The sequence below is a fragment of the Perca flavescens genome, chromosome 5, assembly GCF_004354835.1.
Source record: "Perca flavescens isolate YP-PL-M2 chromosome 5, PFLA_1.0, whole genome shotgun sequence".
NCBI classification, from domain to species: Eukaryota; Metazoa; Chordata; class Actinopteri; order Perciformes; family Percidae; genus Perca; species Perca flavescens.
The window spans coordinates 1,065,767-1,084,770 of record NC_041335.1 but is presented as its reverse complement, the minus strand read 5'-3'; the positions used below and the strand labels follow the sequence as shown (position 1 = coordinate 1,084,770).

General features: G+C 40.3%; 1 protein-coding gene across 5 annotated transcripts; it reads left to right on the top strand.

Annotated features, from left to right (window-relative positions):
* The first annotated feature begins 68 nt into the window (after positions 1 to 68).
* ydjc (YdjC chitooligosaccharide deacetylase homolog) lies at positions 69 to 14,905 on the top strand. 5 transcript variants are annotated; one of them, XM_028577201.1, is made up of 7 exons: positions 2,943 to 3,057; positions 3,899 to 4,024; positions 5,701 to 5,876; positions 8,560 to 8,719; positions 9,022 to 9,121; positions 10,086 to 10,263; positions 12,675 to 14,905. In XM_028577201.1, exons 2-7 carry the CDS (start codon positions 4,022 to 4,024, stop codon positions 13,006 to 13,008), a joined length of 951 nt encoding a protein of 316 aa, XP_028433002.1. In that variant the 5' UTR covers positions 2,943 to 3,057; positions 3,899 to 4,021; the 3' UTR covers positions 13,009 to 14,905. The 5 variants fall into 5 exon arrangements, with proteins under 5 accessions (XP_028433005.1, XP_028433007.1, XP_028433002.1 ...); XM_028577204.1 differs by lacking the exons at positions 2,943 to 3,057; positions 3,899 to 4,024 and adding an exon at positions 69 to 916; XM_028577206.1 differs by lacking the exons at positions 2,943 to 3,057; positions 3,899 to 4,024 and adding an exon at positions 1,088 to 1,097.
* Positions 14,906 to 19,004: the final 4,099 nt, after the last annotated feature.

The window sequence follows — 19,004 nt, the reverse complement described above, 5'->3', positions numbered from 1 at the left end:
ACCTCAAACACCACAGAGGATTGACAGGTCTTATAATAATGATGCACATTATTTACAGTAGTTCTCTAAATGTTAGAGTACTTTACAGCAGAAACACAGAAGAACATACTGGACAAAGCAAACTGTTGCAGTTTTTTTGGGAACATGCACCACCAACTCCCGTCATTTGAAATGAGGGAATGTGGGCCCAGCATTGTTAACCTGTCTTGTAGGGGGGCTGCATGTGTGTCAAAATGAACGGTGTATACAGATAGATAAATACTGTCTGCTCAAGTGGGAATGAGCTGTTTTTCCATTTTAATTCTACTATAATACTTAGTGAAATAATCTGTTAATTCAAATATTTCTCTAAAGAGCAGCTGTTTATCTTAATTTAAAAAGTTTAAAAAGTCTTAAATTTGCTCGATTATTGTCGCAAATAATTTAATTCATGCTCCTGCATTTGACTGGTGAAACCTGCAGAAACCCTGTTAAATTAAAGTAAGAATACACTGTAACCTTTAAGTGCCATGATATTACTAGATATGACCTTTTGTCACCTGTGAATTCTGGCTCCAGGTCCTGGAACCTGTAATCTTTTCAAGCGTCATAAACACCTGAGAGAAGCCACACCTGTGCACGTGTACAGTACACACAGTCTGTACAGTAGAGTAACGTTACTGAGCTCAGCATTCAGTCAGGTTGGCAGGAAGGTATGTTCACAAAAACTATTCTCGCGGGAAAAAAGTGTGGGCGATTTTAATGATGACGAGCTAGACACTGAACGACGATGAGATAGATGGTGGTGGTGATGAAATATGAATGCTGTCTGACATTGTTGTTTGGTGTGAGTGTATTACGGTTCCGGTAAACGTTGTCTTACGTTGCACTTTGTCCAACGCAATCCTGGAAACAAGAAACTTTTCGACAGTAAAACGTAAGCCTGTTCCTTTTTTTAATTGTATTGAAAATGCAGTATCCAGAGAATCAGGTGAACAGTAATAGCACATGAACACGTAGCCTAAGCCTATTCCACTTTGACGTTTGTCGAGAGGGTGACGTGCCTTCTAGGATCTTTTCGTAATAAAATCCCTTAATACAGTATTCACTGCAAAGTGGTAGGTTTCTTTTAAAAAAATGTATAAAGAAAAACGCATTAGCCTATATAATATCTGTGTAGGTACCGTTAAATGGCATATGGCGAATAATATGTGAAGTACCAATGGCAAAATAAATCAGAATACTTTATTGATCTTTATTGATTAATTATTTAGTTGCTGTTGCTCACAGTCACATTCAAGGTAAAATAAGAGTAAGAAAAGAGCAAGTCAATAAGTGTATACAGTAAATAAGTAACATATCTAAGACATAAATAAAAATGTTATGTATTACGTTAAGTAGAAAATCAGATTAGGTTAAAAAAGATTGTTTAAATGAATTGTACAAATTCTATTGTAGTGCAGTATACAGTATGACTACAAGTAGCATCAGTGAATAAATAAATAACATTTCTGTTCATGTAGCTGATAACTATTGCAGGAATTATTGTACATAATTGTCCAAGAATATTGCAATGTGACACTCAGAGGGAGGAGTTATATAGTTTGATGGCCACAGTCATGAACGACCTCCTGTGGCACTCTGTGGTGCATTGTGGGTGTCTGAGTCTGTCGCTGAAGGTGCTCCTCAGGCTGACCAGTGTGTTGTGGAGTGGGTGGGAGGAGTTGTCCAGGATGGAGTGTACTTTGGGCAGCATCCTCCTCTCTGACACTGTCTTTAAGGAGTCCAGCTCCACACCAACAGCATCACTGGCCGTCTGTATTAGTTTGTTGAGTCTGTTGGTGTCTGCCACTCTCAGCCTGCTGTCCCAGCATGCAACAGCATACAGGAGAGCACCAGCCACCACAGACTCGTAAAACATCATCAGCATCTTCTGACAGATGTCGAAGGACCTTAGCCTCCTCAAAAAAAAGAGGCGACTGTAAAGTACTCCAGAGTTTTTGATTCGGTCCAGTTTATTGTCTGTGTACTCCCAGGTATTTGCAGTCCACCACTATGTCCACACTGACCCCTTGGATCGAGACAGGGGTCACCGGTGCCTTCCTCCTTCTCAAGTCCATTACCAGCTCCTCTGTCTTTGTCACATTGGAGTAGGAGTCCCCACTGGAGGAGGGAGAGCAGATAGGAGGTTTGGTCTCTGAGTTGACTCTGGAAGTTGGCAGGGTGGGGGCTGCTGAGTTAAACCTGTTAAAAAACAGGTTCAGTTCATTTACCCTATCCACTCCTCCCTCAATCTCATTGTCAGCTGACCTGAAACCAGTGATGGTTGTCATGCTCTTCCATTGTTTTTCTGGAGTGGAAACGCAGCTTCCTCCTGTCTTTCTCTTTGGCCTCCCTTATCTTCCGTTTCAGGTCCACCTTGATCTTTTTTACTTCCTCTCTATTACCCTCTTCTTGCTGTTTACATGTCCTTAATGTCCCTTGTTGCCCATGGTTTGTTGAGTAACAATGATCAGTCCTTGTTGGGACAATGGAGTCCACACAGAAGTTTATGTAGTCCATTATGCACTCAGTAAGCCCATCGATGTCCCGACTCCCTACCATGCATCTCATGAGTGCATTCCAGTCAGTCACCTCTAAACAGCCCCTAAGTGATTCAAAGGACTCCTCAGACCATCTCCTCAGAGTTCTGGTGGTCACAGGCGGTCTCTTAACCAGGGGCACATAGTACTGACTGAGGTGGATCATGTTGTGGTCTGACCTGCCCAGAGGGGGGAGGGGGGAAGAGCTTTATGCTATAAAATATAGTCACATATAAAAGAGATGATTCAACTAAAATATATTTGGACACCCCCAGTAAACTGTTTTGTAGTTTACATTTTAAAGAACTGCGGAAGTCTTATTTTGAAGTTTTCTTGGCGGCTGGGTGGGACGCCATGTTTCCTCCAGCAGAGGGCGGTAAAGTCAAGTCCACTCCGGACTACACCATTACGGTTAGCTGCCAGTCGGAAGTACGGTTCATTTTCACCGGGCTTGTGTGGCTTCGGACCATATGGACAGCCGTGTGGAATACAATGGGTAAGATTGAGAAGTATTATTTGTGAAATTGATAGTGTTCTTCTAACGTTAGTCGGAGCCACGGGGCTAACGTGCCTGTGGTGTTCCAGTGGGTCGCCCCACAGTGGCGCGGAGAAACAGACAGGACATTTAGCCGGCGAAATAAAGATACTAGTTGAAGTTCTCGGTATACATCCATGGTTTAAATTCAACTCCAGGGTAACTGCTTGTTGAGAGGTGTATTTGTCCCCTATGCAAACGACAGCTTCAAAATCGATATATAGCCTAGTTTCATTAAACAGTCTCTACAAAAAGTCATTTCAAAAGCTGTGTCTTGTTCAGAGGTAGCAGGCTATTTATTGCAGTGTTGTTACATTTCCTTTCACTGCTACTGGGGTTGGGATATTTCTGGTTTAAGAGCTGTGATGTCAACTCTAACCCTAATCTCCATCTTAAATTATTCTGTAAAGGGTTCACTGTAAAATAGAAATAGTGTTGTTATTATGACAGTGAGTCACATGCATTTGTGTAAAGTGAGCTACGCTGTATCTGTATGTGTAATGTATTTGTATGACCTAGGATGTACTGTATCTGAGTTGTTACTATAATCTATACTGTAAATGTGTAGGCCCTATCTGTTTCCAACATAGACTTGGATGCTGCATCACAGCTGACATTAAGACCACTGCAAAATACTGGCCTCGAAAACAAAAGAATAAGAGGGGAATCGATATTTTGAAAACAACGATGTATTTGCAATAGTTGAAATCAAGCTCAAAATGATTGCTAATACATTGCCAAGTGGTTGCTTATTTCTTAAAACCGACTGCTGAGTCATTGCTATATTGTATATTTTCTACAGACCTTTTCAATGGAATTCCATTGCTATACAACATCCTGGACCCGTGTTAACTTCCTGGCATATGATGTCATTCACACAAATGAGGAAATCATGACGTCGTGACACTATGTTTCCAACTGTGAAATGGTCTGTAGGTGGTTGTTAAGGTGCTGCTTGGTGGATGCTGAGTATGTTTACCCATTAGCCTACTCTTAACATATAGTTGTCTCTTTTTAATTTTGTTCCACACAGCTTAGGGTTGCACAATATGAGGAAGATATATGATTGATGATTCACGATATTGGAGGGAATGATCATTTTTGTATCGTTATCTCATTTTAATTGAAAAATATTAACAATTTAAAAAGTTGAAAAGATTATAGTGTTATTAATGTCAGGATCTGTACCAAATAAAGATTTTTTTCTTTAGTCTGTAGGATAGGATTTGTCTCTGCAGCACCACAATACTTCATCCACAATAGTTTGACACATATTTTGCCTTTAACAGATATGTTAATATGCGATTTGGATATTGCACTACACCATATTGCGATTTTTATAAAATTGTGATTAATTGTGCAGCCCTAACACAGCTCCTGACTGTATTGGCACAGCCAATATGTCATTGTTATTTTATTATCTCTTTCATTTCTCATCCACATTAAAACACAGGGTCTGCGCTTTTCAGTTTTTGGGTGAGAAATTGCTGTTCTAGTGTGCACTGAGGGCGAAAATAGAGAGAATGTTTTAAAATGTAGCCGAGCCAGTGTGGATGTACTTTAAAGTTGCAGTAGGTTTCTTGTCATATTTGCTGAAATGGTCACTATATCCTGACAGTAGGACAGGTGGCAGATTCTCTGTGAAAACTAAACATGTTCCAGTGCTTCCCCCTAGTGCCCCTAATGTCATTTGCAAGTTTACACCATGCCCAAAGTATAAAAAAAGGAAGTGCTGGAGTACATTAATTTGCAAGTAAGAAACACACCTAAGAGTTGAGAGTCAGCTGCAGTATCATGAAATACAGAACAATGACTGATTAAAGCTACTGTGGCTAAAGTGTTTATTGTTGGATGTGTGAGTCTCACTGGCCAGTTGCTCTTTGTAGTGATGAATGGAATGATGATGAAATGATGCGCTTTTATCAAAAGCACTTTACAATTTGCCTCTCAGTCAACCATTCACACAAACACCCACCCACTGATGCAAGAGTGTAACTTTGGATTCAACATTGGGGGGGTTGAGATCCCCACTTTTGAGCAAAATTGAAATTTTGAACATCACTACACATTTGCTGGAGTTTCCACTCCAGAAAAACAACACAAGAGAAGTGTGGAAGGGCATGAGAGCCATGATTGGTTTCAGGTCAGCTGACAATGGGATTGAGGGAGGAGTGGATAGGGCAAATGAACTGAACCTGTTTTTTAACAGGTTTAACTCCGCAGCCCCCACCCTGCCGACTTCCAGTCAACTCAGAGACCAAACCACTCCACCTCCTATCTGCTCTCCCACTTCATTTCCTGCATTCTGGTGAATTTTTATGCAACAATTTGTGCCTTCTCTGCATCAATTTATGGTGCAAATGTCTTAATTTATGTAAAGGAAATTATAATAGGTTTTGGGGTGGGTTGCACTGGCCAGTTTTGATTATTGGGGGGGTTGTAACCCCCCCCCATCCTCCCTGTAAATGACGCCTATGCACTGATGGCAGCGAGCTACCATGGAAGGCACTGGCCTAACCATCAGGAGCAGTTTGGGGTTCAGTGTCTGGAACCATAGCCACCTTTATGACAATTGTTAACCTGTTCCCTGTGTGTCCTCCACAGACATCAACAATAATGCCACAGCCCAGAATGATGCTGGTGGTGACGGGAGATGACTTTGGCTACTGTCCCAGGAGAAACCAGGGGATTGTAGAAAGCTTCCAGGCTGGAGGCATTTCTAATGTGTCACTACTGGTCAACGCCTCTGCTGCCAAAGAGGCAGCAGATCTGGCTAAAAGGTAAGCTAGTGCCCTCTAAGACAGCAACAGTGAATGTGACATGTTATCAGCAGCCTAAGACAAAGGAGCAAAGGCTGGTTTGTAGACCTGGCTGCCCCATAGTCCCTAAAGTAAATATTAGAGCCATTTTTCACAAGCCACATATGCCCAAACATTGTGACTATAGACGGACATATCAGGAGGAAATTAACTTTGCTTGAGCCACAAATTTAAATAAAGCACTATGGGCCAAAGTGCTGATCTGGGAAATTAGGGAAATATTCTGTCACATCTGTGTCAGCAGCCTAACCGGTCAGCCTTGTGTTTGTAACCAAATGCACACATAACTGGCACAAAGTCCAGGTATAAATAACCAGAAGCTACACACACACACACAACACACACAGTGATAACGACCATGTGCCACATACAATGCAGTACACACACAAGTTTCAGAAATGCCATCCAACAACACAAGGATAACAAGGTTGGTTAATAGCATCACATCTTCAAATGCACAAAAGATCATGGGAGGAGTTGTCTTCATTGTTAACCCTCTCTGCTGGTTCAAATGGATCTGGTCACGGACGAGATCATCTATTAAAGTTTTGTTATTTGTCAGTGTAGAACATTGTAAGGCGAGGCAAGGCAATTTTATTTATATAGCACATTTCAGCACAAGGCAACTCAAAGTGCTTTACACAAAACATCAATCATTATAGAACAAAGAGCAAAATAGGGATTAAAATAAGACTACAAATATTAATGAATACAAATTTAATACCATATAAGATACATAAATAAAAATATAATTCAGTACAACAGTTAATATGAGAATAAAAATCCAAAAAGAAAATTTACAATTCCGTATTAAAATTGTATACTAAATAAAATACAAGAATAAAATACACTGTTCGGTAAAAGAATTAACGAAAAGCATCATCAAAAAGAAAGGTCTTCAGCCTTGATTTAAAAGAGCTGAGAGTTGGGGCGGACCTGCAGTTTTCTGGTATTTTGTTCCAGATATGTGGAGCATAAAAACTGAACGCTGCTTCTCACTGTTTAGTTCTGACTCTGGGGACCACGAGCCGACCTGTTCCAGACGACCTGAGAGGTCTGGGTGGTTCATAATGCAGACAAACAGATCTGAGATATATTTTGGTCCTAAGCCATTTAGGGATTTATAAACCAGCATAAGTATTTAGAAATCAATTCTTTGAGGCACAGGAAGCCAATGTAAAGTCTTTAGAACCGGAGTGATATGATCCACTTTTTTTGTCCTAGTGAGAACACTGGCTGCAGAATTCTGAATCAGCTGCAGCTGTCTAATTAGTTTTTTAGGAAGACCTGTAAGGACGCCGTTACAGTAGTCAAGTCTACTAAAGATAAAAGCATGGACAAGTTTTTCCAAATTCTGCTGAGACATAAGTCCTCTAATCCTTGATATGTTCTTAAGATGGTAATAGGCTGATTTTGTAATTGTCTTAATGTAACTGTTAAAATTCAGGTCAGAGTCCATGACAACACCAAGATGTTTTGCTTTGTCTGTTGTTTTTAACAGGGCCATTTGAAGCTGTGCACTGACTTTCAGTTTCTCTTCTTTTGCTCCAAAAACAACCACCTCGGTTTTTTCTTCATTTAATTTAAAATTTTTTGGCACATCCAGTTGTTGATTTGTTCAATGCAATTAGTCAGTTTTCGTATTGGACTATAGTCCCCTGGCGTTAAAGTTATATAAAGTTGTGTGTCGTCAGCATAGCTATGGTGATTTATCTTGTTGTTTTCCATAATCTGAGCCAGTGGAAGCATGTAGATGTTGAACAGAAGAAGTCCCAGAATTGAGCCTTGGGGAACTCCACATATTCATAATTTTGCGCAAAGATATATAATCGCCTATAGACACAAAGTAGTCTCTGTTCTTTAGATATGATTCAAACCAGTTAAGAACTGATCCAGAAATGCCAACCCAGTTTTTCAGTCGATCTAGTATTTCATGGTCGACCGTGTCAAATGTCGCACTAAGGTCAAGTAACACCAAAACTGATGTTTTGCCACTGTGTTAGAGTGGATGTCATTAAAGACTTTTACAAGAGCCGTCTCAGTGCTGTGGTGTGGTTGGAAACCTGATTGGAAAGCATCAAAACTGTTGTTTACTGACAAAAAAAGGGTGAGTTGTCGAAAAAACGCTTTTTCAATGATTTTACTTAAAAATGGTAGGTTTGATATTGGCCTATAGTTGCTCAGTAGTGATGTGTCTCGATTGTTCTTTTTTAAAAGAGGCTTGATGTCTGCAGTTTTTAGGGCCTCTGGGAAAATACCTGTAAGAAGAGATGTGTTTATAATATGTAGGAGATAAATTGTAGTAACCTGGATCGATTTTGAAATATCATATCAGTCGGGGTGGCCTCTACCTCACCTGGTTGAGCGCGCGCCCCATGTGGGCTCGGTCCTTGCCAGTGGCCCAAGTCAAATCCGACTCGAGGCCCTTTGCTGCATATCATCCCCCTCTCTCTCTCCCATTTCCTGTCTCTCTTCAGCTGTTCTAAGTAAAGGAAAAAAAATATCATATCAATACATTGGTTCTCTACTGTATTACTGTGTTGCAAATGGTCATGTAATTAATAAAAACATGCTGTATTGCTGTTACTAAGTGCAGGGAAACTCCCTGTACATGATATGACAGAATTTTCTCTTTTCTCACCAGGCACAACATCCCCATGGGCCTCCACGCCAACCTGTCCGAGGGTGTTCCAGTGTGTCCGAGCCTGCAGCAGGCCTCCACGCTGGTAAACCAGCGAGGATTCTTCCATGGGAAGATGGGCTTCCGCCAGGCGCTGGAGAGAGGTCAGCTCAGCATGAAACAGGTACACTGCTCCAGTGCCCAGCTTGGGATCAGCTAGTCATGTTGGGCAACACACTGGATCAACATCTATAAACCTATTATATATGAAACATACACACGGATGGGACAGGTTTAAACATAGAGAATGATACAGTAAACAAAAAGGAAACAGGAAATCAATTAACACAATATAACAGGAAAAACTACAACTGAAAACCACAACCATGACAGGAACTAACTCCTTTTAATATGCAGCTACCAAGAGAAAAAGAGGAAGTTGTGTTCTCTGTTACAGTAACTTCCAGGCTTGTTCTTCTTTCCCAGGTGGAGGTGGAGTTGCGGGCCCAAGTCCGGCTGTTCAGGGAACTGACGGGGCACCTGCCCCACCACATGGACGGACACCAACACGTCCATGTCCTGCCAGGTAAAGCAAAGGGGGACAAACACCCACAAACTGTAACTGCTGCTGATCCACTGTTGCCCGCTACATGACTCAACAAGCTGCACTTGTCTCAATAAGTCATATAAGTAAAAAATAAAAGAATGTCAGAACGGGTAACATTAATTTGTTGGAATTCATCTTTTTTATTTTATTTTTCACAGGCTTGGTACATTGCACACAGCAGCATGTGGCATACATTTGTCAATAAGGCAGACTCCCAACTTTTTAGTCCAGTGAACATAAACAGAAAGCATATCGGCACTGTCATTTTAATTTCATAAATCAATGCTATTGGTATATATTTGAACAGTGATGAGGCGATTTCATCTGACTTTGTCGATGGTAAATAGTTAAATGTAATGTTTTCAAATGACCTCCATTTCCTGAAAAGCAACGGTTTTGGACATACAAGGGTTTCACCCGACAGAGACAATATACAGGTGGAAGTGAATGTGCAGTATAATAATAATAATAATATAAGCAGGCTACAGACGTATGGAGGAAAAAACAATATCTTAGTCAGACTTATCCTCCACCTTTATGTAGTCCTGATTCGACGTACCAGAAAAAGCTAAATGTTTCTCCAAAGATTTAATGCTTTTTTCTGACAAGTTCCAGGAGCTGTCTCACCAACATCCTATTTTGTTCAGCTATGAGCAGCTCAACTTTGGAGAAACATTAACTTTCTCCGTGTCCAAATCTAAAATTAGTATTGAGTTTACAGTCACATAAATCCCAACAATTGATGAGCTGGAACAAGAACATGTTATCAGAAAACTTGCCAATTATTTTCTGTTGATTGACTTACTGTTTGATTAATAGTGACTGGTTTTGCTGTAATTGTTGGCCGCGATGATGACTGCATTAAGTCCATGAGATAATGTTAACCAGTAGAGCAGCCGCGGCGGGGCCGGGGGTATTGATGCTGTCGTGCTGTGTGTTGCAGAGGTGCGTGAGGTGTTTGCACAGGTCCTGTCAGATCTCAAGATCACATACACTCGAGTTCCAGTGGAGCCAGGTTTACACAGCTGTCCAGCCGTGCCAGAACACCTCCACGCATTCTACACAGAGGTGGAGAAGGACGCACTGGACTCCATCCCTGTCTTCACTCGCTATGGAATCAGGTCTGTGTGTGTGTGTGTGTGTGTGTGTGTGTGTGTGTGTGTGTGTGTGTGTGTGTGTGTGTGTGTGTGTGTGTGTGTGTGTGTGTGTGTGTGTGTGTGTGTGTGTGTGTGTGTGTGTGTGTGTGTGTGTGTGTGTGTGTGTGTGTGTGTGTGTGTGTGTGTGTTTTAATTAGTTAGTTGCACCCACAAAGTGTTTGAACGTAAAAACAATGTGGAGAGAATCTGGATGAGCCAACGCACAGCACAGACGTTCACTCGTCTTCGGCACACATGCGAGCTCTGGCTTTGTGTGTACACAGCTGTGAACCATAGAGGTTTATACAGTTTTTCAGAGCGAACCATAGACTGTAAAAACTAAGTGCAAACACACTTCATGCTAGAAACATGCTTAGAATTGGTGTGTCCTATAGATTGGAGACACAGCTACATCATGTATATATGTGGCACACAAATGGGTAACTATCTGAACCCCTTTAGATTAAACCAGATTAGGTCACTTTATTAATCCCTAGAGCGGAAACAGGCGCTGTTTTTACAAGAGGACATGAGTGTCGCTCAGAAGCTGCTTAGCCACTTCACTAAAAACAATATGCCTTATAAACGATCCAGGGATAAAGGGACCAATAACATAGGAATTATATGTTATAAAACCTTAAAATTATGTCACAGCTGTGGGTACAAAGAGGTTCTAGATAGATAGATAGATAGATGCACCCAAATTTTTCCTCGCATATATAGCTCTGTATTTTTTTACAAAGTGGGCTAAATGTTCAGTTTTAAGTCAAAGCCACTTTTCACAAGCTCTTTTATTAAAACAGATTGTGATTCAAATAAAATGCAAAGACAGGGTTTCCTTTACCAGTTTGAAAATATACAGCTGCAACACATGTAAATGAAAGTTATCTGAAATAAATAGCCTAGGATATATTAAAAAAAATCTCTGAGAAAGCTCCTTCACAACAATACAACAGACTGATTAAAAGAGAAAGAGGACACCTGGATAGCTCAGTTGGTAAATATAGAGGTTCAACTCCGACCTGCGGCCCTTTCCTGCATGTCATTCCTCCCTCTCTCCCCCCTTTCATGTCTTTAGCTTTCCTATCAAAATAAAAGCCGAAATCTTTAGAAAACAACAAAAAGACATAGGGAGACAGAGGGAGAGAGGGGGAGTGCGATGGACTGAAGCGTATGCAACTCACAGAGTGACGGCTGACTCATTATGAGCGGGTCCAGCACGGGTCGGATGCACTTTGGCGGGTCAGCGGCGTTACACACATCCTGTGTAGGCTATGAAATGTCTGTATCGTCACTGCGCTGCATTTTTATGAACTATGATAATCTCTCGCCCAGGTCCAGCAGGCTCCTTCTCACACGCTGTTACTCAACAAACTGAAGTTAGTTGCAATCCATAACTTCTAATGTGTTTTTCGCCGTGGCGGCTGCAATAACAGAGAGTTACCAGCGGAAACACTGGTACCAATACAGGTTTCCTCTCATACTTAATATACAGCTGTGTTAATAATACAGGTTTCCTCTCATACTTAATATACAGCTGTGTTAATAATACAGGTTTCCTCTCATACTTAATATACAGCTGTGTTAATAATACAGGTTTCCTCTCATACTTAACAATATACAGCTGTGTTAATAATACAGGTTTCCCTCTCATACTTAACAATATACAGCTGTGTTAATAATACAGGTTTCCTCTCATACTTAACCATATACAGCTGTGTTAATAATACAGGTTTTCCTCTCATACTTAACCATATACAGCTGTGTTAATAATACAGGTTTCCTCTCATACTTAACCATATACAGCTGTGTTAATAAAAATTAAAACTGTAGACAAATGTCAGCAGTTTGGACCGGCGGCGCTGTCTCTCCATGTTGCAGGTGAGCCGGCCGGTGTGTGGGGGGGCTGCGGAGGAGAGATCCAAACACAGGCACGGCTTTACAGAAGGAATGGGTCATGTAACGCAACATTAAACCATATCGATATAAACAACATCGCTTCGTTGGTGGAGAGGCAGCGCATGTGAGGACGTTAGGTGCACCGGTGCGACCTGGGAAACATCTTAGTCACACCCTTACACATTTTGCGACCAAAACTCTAGAGCCCTATAGATAGATAGATAGATAGATAGATAGATAGATAGATAGATAGATAGATAGATAGATAGATAGATAATATTTGTATTAAACAGATATTTTGATAAAACATAAGCCAAAAAAGTGTCCGAGCATGGACCCAGTTCCGTTACATTAGATTAGTGTGAACAGGATCTAAACATGTTCATCTATGCCAGTGGCTGTCAGTCTGCTACTGTAGGGAGTTGACGGATTGATTCTCTGCAGAGTGCCTCCCCGTCTATGGCTGACAAATACTAATACCTGTCCCATGTCCGCAGGTGGCCAGATGTGTACCTGGGACTGACCACCATGGGCCAAAACATGTCGGTCCCCAACCTGCAGAGGGCCCTGAGCCACGCCTTGGCGGCAGGGCCTTCTTCACGCACTACCTGCAGCAGTGCATCAGGCTCTCATCCTCCTGTGGTCACAGCAGAGCTCATGGTCCACCCGGGTTACCCCAGCCACCCCCAGGAAGGAGGCTGTGGAGAGGGCCCCGACGACTTCTCCCAGTCAGCTGACAGACAGCACGAGCTGAGCGTGCTCAGAGACCCGTCGCTGCTGGCCCTCTACAACCAGGAGAGAGTGCAGCTCTGTGCCTTCAAAGACATCTGAGAACTGCTGTCTAACAGTGGCAAACATGTATGTAGGGCTGGGCAATGTATCGGTATTATATCCATATCATGATATGAGACAATATATCATCTTAGATTTTGGATATCGTAATATCGTACTATGACACTATGACACAAGTGTTGTTTTTTCCTGGTTTTAAAGGCTCCTTTACAGAAAAGTGGCCAGACTGATCTAGATGTTCTATTATTCACCTTTCCCCACTTAGATATTGTATCCACATTATTGGTGATTATTTATCAAAACTCTCATTGTGTAAATACTTTCTGAAAGCACCAATAGTCAACCCTACAATATCTCCACAATATCGATGAGTGATGATATGATTTTCTCCATATCGCCCAGGTCTATGTGTGTGTATACTTTAGAGAGCCAATTAGTAGAGTCCCATTGACATCTGTAATACCACAAATGACTCTAAATCTGCCCAAATTCATAGTATGTGATAGAAGGTGAGATTTTAACACAAACAAAACAAGGTAACAGATATATCACATATTCTGTGAGAATGGACCTGTCTCTCTCTTTTAGTCCAGATGTGGCTCCAACAACAGCCCATCTAATCTTTCTTTTTGTTAAAGACAATTTCTAAAAGCACAGAAAGATGGACACTGCCATGCTGGTAAAACTGTATGAAAGCTGTTGTTTTTTAATGCTATCTAATACATCATGAACATTTACAGAGTAAATAATACTATGGAGCACAGAAGCACTACATAAAAACTACAGTAACCTACAAACTGGAATGTAATGCTCTCCTTAAAGTATGTGGAATAGTGAAGAGGCGTTTGTTGAAGTTGTTCTGTATGTAAGCCATACCAGGTGCTGCTACCAACATGCCAGTAATTGCATATGTTGTTATATGTTTTTATAATGTAGTTTTGTCCATCATCATGCACAGCAGTCACCAAGTAGAGTGGAGAAGTTAACAGCTGAGATTAGGACGATTAGACAGGTTGGGAACCAACCAGCAGGCTAGTCAAACTTATTCAGAAGACAAAACAAATGGGAACAGTGAACTGTCTGCCCCACTTCCTGCTTCAGCTCTGACCTGCTGTCCTCACTGGAGTTGTGTTCACACCATTTTCTTGTACAATGAAGGATTATTAGTATCAACTCAAAGAAACTGAGTTTCAGTTTGACGTCCAGATATTTAGATAATCTGGATAAACTGTTGCTTGGGTTTCTGTCTGATTGTCTTGACTGCCCTGTAGTGATGTCATCATCTCCCCATGTCAGCTTTAACTTGGTCAGTCAAATGTTTTAGGGTTATTGGGTTTAATGTTATTACTGATGAATGAAACTACAGAAAGAAGACACGTTTTACAAGTAAACTGTAGTTTTCTTTTAAGATGAGTTATCATCTGATCTTGAGGTTAAGACTCTATTCTTACTATTCTTCATTATTTCAGTTTGTGCTCACTGTTGCATATTCCTCCATTAATGTGCTTAATCAAGTGACCACACAACGATCTGTGGGTCAGGTAGTATTCTATCATAGAACAACTCTGCCCAGTGTAAAACAGTGGAGGGATGGGTAAAATCAGCCTATTTCTGCACAAGTGAATGAAGTCATGTAGTCGTGGTGGTTTTTATTAAAGAGGGTGAAGGGATGATTTCCAATAATCTCAGGTCTGTGTAGCACTGAACATCTGATAACCTGCCAAATGAGTGTCTCTAAATGAATGTTATTTTAACACCACATTTTTAAATCACCTGTAACAGTACAGTATGTTTGTAATATTTACAGCTGGTATCTGGGTATTTGAAATCCTATATTTTGATAAAGTTTCTGTTGAAGCTTTTTTTATACATTGCTATTTGAATTGTTACAAAGATCACAACTGAAGAGCTGAGCTAATAAATTATGTCAAAATGATGTCTGATGTTTCTCTGTCTGGATTCTGAAAGCAACATGTTAATCTTTGGGGTAAAAATTGGGGTTAAGAGTCAGTGTCAGTGGGGTCTAACTGCAGAGCCCTCGCAGCTCTGATGGCCGGTGACGACCAAGTCTGGGCCTGCTGCTCCAGCACCATCTATTTTCAGGATTATTTGATTCAGTTAGTGAGTTAAGTGTGTCCAAGGACAAGCATAAACCTTTATGTCAAATCCTGTTTCCAAAGTACAAGTCAATCAACAAGCTCAGTCATTTCCCAAAACTCCTCATAAAAATCTCATATTTTTACACATAATGAACAAATGTGAAATCTTGAGGTATGAATATAAAAATACTCTCCTCAGTATGCCTTTAGAGACCATCCCTGAAGAGAGACAAGGGCTTAATAAGAAAGAAATCCTCAACAATTCACCACATTGAGCTCGGTAAAAAGGTAGTAAGATGATATGTTTCAAAACAAATAATAAACAATAATACATTATAATTTCAAATTTTGAGCACAGAAAATTACAAAAACACAGCTACAATCACCCCCAAACACAACAAGGACCTGATGTAATACGACTGAATATAATGTAGTAAACACACCTTCAGTTGAGAATATTTTGTCACAGATGTGTTGATTAGATGAAGAATGAACCTTTATTTAAAATCCTGTTTGGGTTGTACGCAATTCCATCAACAATCTCAGTCTCAAATATGAAACATTGAAAAGTATCCATATAGTCTTCCTCTGTGTTCCTTCAAAGCATCCCTCATGAACTAGTTGAAAGGAGAGGTTACCAGCACATCACTCTCATCAGTGAGTCTTTACCACTCACTTCCCTAACTGCTTCTCTTTTCAAACACTCCAAAATAGTCCCATCCAAAAGCTGCACCTCGACTAGAAGCTGGCCCTGCTCTGTGCTTCCATTTGCTGAACACCATGAGATACTGAAGAAATTACCAGAAAAACCTGGTAAGTGAAGCATGACTTTAGAATATGTGATCGAAGATGAGGGTTTCCTGCATAAAGCATGAAATGGTTTGTCCAATCCTATTTCCATCATACATAGGTCCATCAACAAGCTCTGTCTTTCAAAAAAATCCTCCTTAAAAAGAATTTCACAAAAAAAATCATGAAAATTATTCGAAAACAATGTCAAAAATTGGGCATTGAAAATTGTCCAAATACTATTTAGAGTAGATGTAAGAGTATAGTTATCGAGGGACACTTTAAAGCAGGGATGTCAAACTCTATTTCACTAAGGGCCACACTGGAAAACGAGAATCCATCGAGGGCCGACATGTATGACATGCTTTATATAGTCGAAAGAGTCAAATATCTTTGAATGTATTGTTGCAAGTCTCAAATAGCTTTCTCACTTACAGTTTGGTCCACATAAAGCCAAAAAAAGTCAGCAAAAAGGTTCCCTAGTCATCATGGAGTTTAGTCAAGCAAACAATCATTATGATGACATTTTTAAAAGCCTACCCGACTCACACTGTTTCACAGGTCTGAATATGCAAACTCTCTGGGTCTGTGGAATTTATGAGTCTCAAAGTTGGCAAATCTGCCAAATTCTGCTTTGAGTTTCACGTAATTACAGTCTGAAAAACTGTTTCCCATCCTTTTGGTTTGGTGCACAACAAAGCGAGCCATAATTTATTGTAAATCTTAATTTATAGCGGGGCCGTGTTTGGCCCACAGGCCTTGAGTTTGACACGTGCTTTAAAGCATCCCTCATGAACTAGTTGAATTCAGGACAATGTCAAGTCTTGAGCATTATACTGTATATGCACATCATATTATCTTATATTATCAAAAACAAAACCACTTACCTTCTTAAAACATACCTTTAGCATACATAACTTTATACCAACTACCTAAGCATCAACGTTTGAACAAATGCTTAAACTAACCCTCCTACAACATTTATCAAACATATTTTCTCCAACAAACAAAACATTAAATTCCAGTATCAGTCAAATTCATTATCAACCTCAGTTGTTTGCCTTGTGGAGTCAAAGAAAACATAACATAAGAAATACTGAGCAATATTTTTTTAATATTTCATATTTCAAGTTGACCATCTTCCTCTTCAGTGAGTCTTTACCACTCACCTGACTCGTTTCTTTAGAAATAAACTCCCAAAGCTGGACCTGAGTTAGAAGCTCCTCCAGTGCGGGGGTGCTGTTTCTCTCCTGACTTCTGACTGCCTGACACTTCATCCTGACCTTCCCTAAAATGTTAGAACTCTATGACTACCCTATGTCGACAACTTCAACTTGTTCTGGGAGATGCCCAACCTGCTGAAGTGTGATGGTCTCCACCCAAACCGACACGGAGCCAGGCTGCTATCTGACAACATAACGAACACACTGACAGGCAAGTATTGACATTCTATTGAAAATATCTCAGATTCATGCCCCCCAGGTATTGATCCTGATGGCACTTTACAAGTGGATGAATCTGAAAATGTTTTCTGCTGGGTAACATGTAGTACTAGTACTATTCCAGTTATAATCAACAACAGACCATACAAAGTGGTGAAGCCCCTAAGTAATAAGAAGTTGACTGCAAACATAGTCAATTTAGCATCCAGTTCACATCAGCCACAGCCTGTCCCAAAAAATGAGACAGTGTCTGTTCCTCGACTAAGATCAGTTAAATCAAAGGTAACCAAGAAAGGGGCAATACTTAACAACCTAATTGGAATTAAAATTACCACTGCAATGATAGGAAAATTAAATGTGGATTACTAAATATCAGATCTCTGTCTTCTAAAGCAGTACTAGTAAACAAATTGATATCCAATAATCAAATTGATCTATTCTGTCTTACTGAAACCTGGCTGGGCCATGACGAATACATTAGTCTAAATGAAGCCACTCCTCCCAGTAATATTAATACTCAAATTCTTAGAGGCTCAGGCCGAGGAGGGGGAGTTGCAGCCATATTTGATTCAAGCCTGTTAATTAATCCTAAACCTAAACTAAATTATATCTCTTTTGAAAGCCTTGTTCTTAATCTTCAACATCCAATACGGAAATCAGTACAGCCAATTATATTCGTTGTTGTCTACCGAGCACCAGGTCCATATTCTAAATTTTTATCGCATGTGTAGTCCTTAAATCAGACAAAGTACTTATTATAGGTGATTTTAATATCCATGTGGACGTTGACAGCAATAGCCTTAGTACTGCTTTCAACTCACTACTAGATTCTATTGGCTTCAGTCAGAGTGTGCATGAGGCCACGCACTGTTTTAACCACACCCTTGACCTTGTGCTGGCATATGGTATCAAAATTGAAGAAAATCCTTTATTATTAGACCACTTCTTAATAACTTTTGAATTCTTAATACCCGATTATACGAAATTAGATAAAAGCTTCTACACTAGATGCCTATCTGACAGTGCTATAGCTAAATTTAAGGAAGCTACTCCAACAGCACTAAACTCATTACCGTGCTTTAATAAAACAGAGGACCTTTATGTTAACTTTAGTCCCTCTCAAATAATTGTGATAATTGTGTAGACGGTGTTACGGCCTGCCTACGGACTACTTTAGACTCTGTTGCTCCTCTCAAAAAGAAGACGATGAAGCAAAGGAATCTAGCACCTTGGTATAACTCCCAAACTCGTAAATTAAGGCAAATCTCGCAAAAACTTGAAAGTAAATGGCGTTCCACCAAACTGGAATAATCTCGTTTAGATTGGCAAAACAGTCTGAAAACCTATAGGAAGGCCCTAAGAAAGGCCAGATCAGACTATTATTCATCACTAATAGAAGAAAACAAGAACAACCCAAGGTTTCTTTTCAGCACTGTAGCCAGGCTGACAGATAGCCACAGCTCTACTGAGCCATCTATTCCTCTAGCTCTGAGTAGTGATGACTTCATGAGCTTCTTTAATGATAAAATAAAAACAATTAGAGATAAAATTCATCACCTCTTGCCCTCAACCTCACCTTTAAATGACAGACTGCTAGAAACAACTAGACCTGACATATACTTAAACTGCTTTTATCCTATAGACCCTCAGCAATTAATGTTAAAGGTCTCTTCAGCTAACCCATCTACCTGTCTCTTAGACCCCA